Source organism: Nestor notabilis, unplaced genomic scaffold (genome assembly GCF_000696875.1).
Source record: "Nestor notabilis isolate BGI_N333 unplaced genomic scaffold, ASM69687v1 scaffold22025, whole genome shotgun sequence".
Classification (NCBI taxonomy): Eukaryota; Metazoa; Chordata; class Aves; order Psittaciformes; family Psittacidae; genus Nestor; species Nestor notabilis.
In genome coordinates this window covers 1857-5149 of record NW_009929143.1, presented here as the reverse complement: position 1 = coordinate 5149, position 3293 = coordinate 1857, and the positions used below count along the sequence as shown (strand labels likewise).

General features: G+C 37.0%; 1 protein-coding gene across 1 annotated transcript; it reads left to right on the top strand.

Moving 5' to 3' along the window:
* The first annotated feature begins 358 nt into the window (after nt 1–358).
* On the top strand, nt 359–2228 carry BCL10 (B-cell CLL/lymphoma 10). Its single transcript, XM_010014859.1, has 2 exons — nt 359–643; nt 1714–2228. The coding sequence occupies exons 1-2, from the start codon at nt 367–369 to the stop codon at nt 2088–2090; spliced, it is 654 nt and encodes a 217-aa protein (XP_010013161.1). The 5' UTR covers nt 359–366; the 3' UTR covers nt 2091–2228.
* The last annotated feature ends 1065 nt before the right edge of the window (nt 2229–3293 follow it).

Here is a 3293-nt window from a genome sequence, read left to right as displayed (position 1 = left end):
AAGCACAGAGATGTCATTTGTGACTCTCATCTTTATAGAACAGTAGATACTGAAATCAGAGAGTTGTGAACACACATTAATTCTGTTTCTGTGTTGGTATCAAGCAGGTTTGTTAATGTACAGCTTGAAATAAGATGAACAGAGTTTACATTTTGGTGACTTTCATGTATGCGTCCTCTGAACAAGGTGGAGGAAGACTATTTTTGTTTTGATAACTAAAAATAAGTTGGTCTGTGTAGGAGGGGACACTTCTAAAATTGTTTCATTAACCTGTATCAAAATCATACAGGTTTCAAATACAGGTTTATAAATAAATGGAGAGACTGGCTAATGCTGTTTTGGTTTGTTTTTCAGGCATTAGAAAGGATGCGTCCTTACCTGTGTGATAAAATCATAGCTGAGAGACACTTTGATTACCTGCGTTCAAGGAAAATACTCACTAGAGAGGACACAGAAGAAATTTCTTCTCGATGTTCCAGTAGGAAGAAAACTGGGAAGTTATTGGACTACTTAGCAGAAAACCCAAAGGGACTAGATGTTTTGATTGAATCTATCAGACGGGAAAGAACACAAAACTTCCTGTTACAAAAGATAACTGATGTAGTGTTGAAAGTCAAAAATGAAAAACTTGAAGCTCTCAAAGGTAAGAAGTTTATAATAGTATTTTCTAAGACGTAAGTTTTATTTTGAGGGTCTGCAAAATTAATCTCCAATGGTTATTTAAATCATGTTTCTTAGATGGGGTTTGTTGGTTGGTCAGGGTTTTTTTCCACTCTAGTGTTTGGGACAGCATTCTTGGAAATAACACTGATTTGTTTGGGTTTAAGATCCTACTGCATGTGTTCTGTCTTTGTCTTTTTACTATCCAAACACACCATAAATAACAAATCGCAAAAAAACCCCTGTCGTGTTGTTTTATCTTCCTTCACATTTCAGTTTTGCTTTCTACGAGGAACTCAAAATAGGCGGTTCTTGGATTTCTCTCGAAGCTGTTTACTGCAGGGGCAGGATGCTCTGGTTTTGTTAAGCTGTGTGCCTCATCAGAAGATAAGCCACCAAATGCAACCTGAGGGGAATTCCCCTGTGAGCCTTCAGTGCCAGAACTTAGAGTTAGATGCTGTAAAGGTATGCAGGTGTTGCTTGAAACAGACAGGGAGATTTTTTTGACACACAAAGCTTGAAGTGACTATATGTACTCATATTTTAAGGCAGATATAGTATAAGCCCTCTAAACCAAAACACTTACTTCCCCTTCCACACCCGTCAGAAGAGAAATAAGAAGGAAGAAGTACATTCTAACCTTAGACATTAAAGTCCGGAAGTTTTCTCTAGCTTCAGGTAAAACGGCCTTTAAATGCAGTCTCCTTTGGAGTAGAACCATTTACCTGAAGCTTCCAGAAGTTTGAAGAACACAGTGAGAAAAGTCTATCAAAAGATGGGTTAAAGGTCTAAAGTGACTTCCTAAAGTGAAGCTTAAATTATGATATGCTTTTGTCATAGCTGATATAAGAAATCATTCACATCAGCCTGGATAACCTGAATGTATTTTTAATTTGTCAATAATATTGGGATGTCACAGGTGAGATGAAGAGGTTGGGAAGTTAAAAATACAGACAACTGGTCTTTGACAATCTTACTGGTATTAAATCAGAGCACAGTTTTAAGAGTGCACCACATTGTAATTAACTCCAGTCTCTTGGTTATTTTCCGTAGGTCTGAGCTGCAGCACCTGTATGACTTCACTGTATGGAGGAACAAATAATCTTTCTAGATCATATTCTGATGAATCTAATTTTTTTGATAAAACAAAAGACAAAGAATCTACCCAGATACATCACCCAGAAGACGATTACAGCACCGCTGCATTTGTGTCTGCGGTCTCTCTTCATTCAATGAATTTACCAGTTGCAGAGATGGGAAACGCAGAGAGTGCTGTTTTCTCAGCCACCCTTCCAGGGCCTGGAGACCCCGGTGCTCCCCCGCTCCCACCAGAGCTCCAGGCAGAGCAGCAAGAACCGTGCAGTAGTAGTTCAAGTGAAAATTGCTTTCTGCCTCTAAGGTCACGTTCTCTTCAGCCACAGTCAATGTAGTGACTTTTGTCTGTTCATCCAATGGTACTGAAACTTGGTGTGATGGCTCATAAAGGTTAAAGCAATATTTTCAAACTATTAAGTAGCAAAATCAGAGGAAACAATCCATTTACTGCTTTTAAGGAGTAATTTCTTTTTTTTTTTTTTTTTTTTTTTAATAATTTGGTCACTGGAGCTGCTTGATTTAATGTTCTCTGGGAGCTTTTTTCCAAAAGATCATGGTAATATGCCAGCAAAGGGTTGTTTTTTAAACCAGTGTATTTAAGATTTCATTAGCTGCGCATACAGAACATAAGTGGTTTTTTCTTCCTACAGGAACTAACAAGTCTGCTTTTCTTTATGTTTTTGTGACAGATGAATTGGGAAAGATGGTTAGGAAAGATACTGAGTATTGAAAAATAAATTCCTGAACTAAAAGCTAAAGCTTACTTACCAAAAAGCTTGAACTCATTTACTAAATTAGAATTTACCTTACAGAGAAACATTTGCCCCCTACTTAGGTGAGTGCAGCTTCATCTGCAAAACAAAACCCAAACTGAAAACCCAAGTCTGTAGTTAGACTTATTTGCAAGAAGTCTTTTAATTGTCTCAACTTTGTCCTACTAGTAAACCAAAAGGCACTCAGTATCGCAGTGATTTGAATTGGCAAATATACAAGTCTTAGCATATTATTCTTGTGTATTTGTTAGAGATTTTTGATTTGATGTGCACTTTAAATATAAATTCTCATTAGTACTGGAAAAGGAATGTAAACTGCTGTAACAGCATCATGTGGCCTGTAAGAAAATGTTATTTTATAATGCTGTTAAGGAACAAAGCTTGTATGTTTGGCCTAGTAGGTAAGTAGAGGACTCCTGTAGCAAGACCATATCCGTACTGAAGGACTCTTGGAAATGTTGCGCTTCAAATATTTACTCTTAAAAGCAGATAGACAGGTTTACATTTCAAATTGTTCAGAGTCGAATGCATTTTAAACTATTTCAACATGGGAAGGTTCTCATTTCTTAAGACAGTGTAACATGCTTTATTCCTCTCACACTCTATTCTTGTCATTTTCTTGTTTCAAAGTTGGCCTATAATCACTTTAAAATTACTTGGCAAAGACAAACTTGTATGTGGAAATGGGTATGGTTGTGTTCTGCAGTACTACACTTTAAAGTCATGGCATGTTTTCAGCCAAAGGGTAGGTTTCTATTTAAGGCT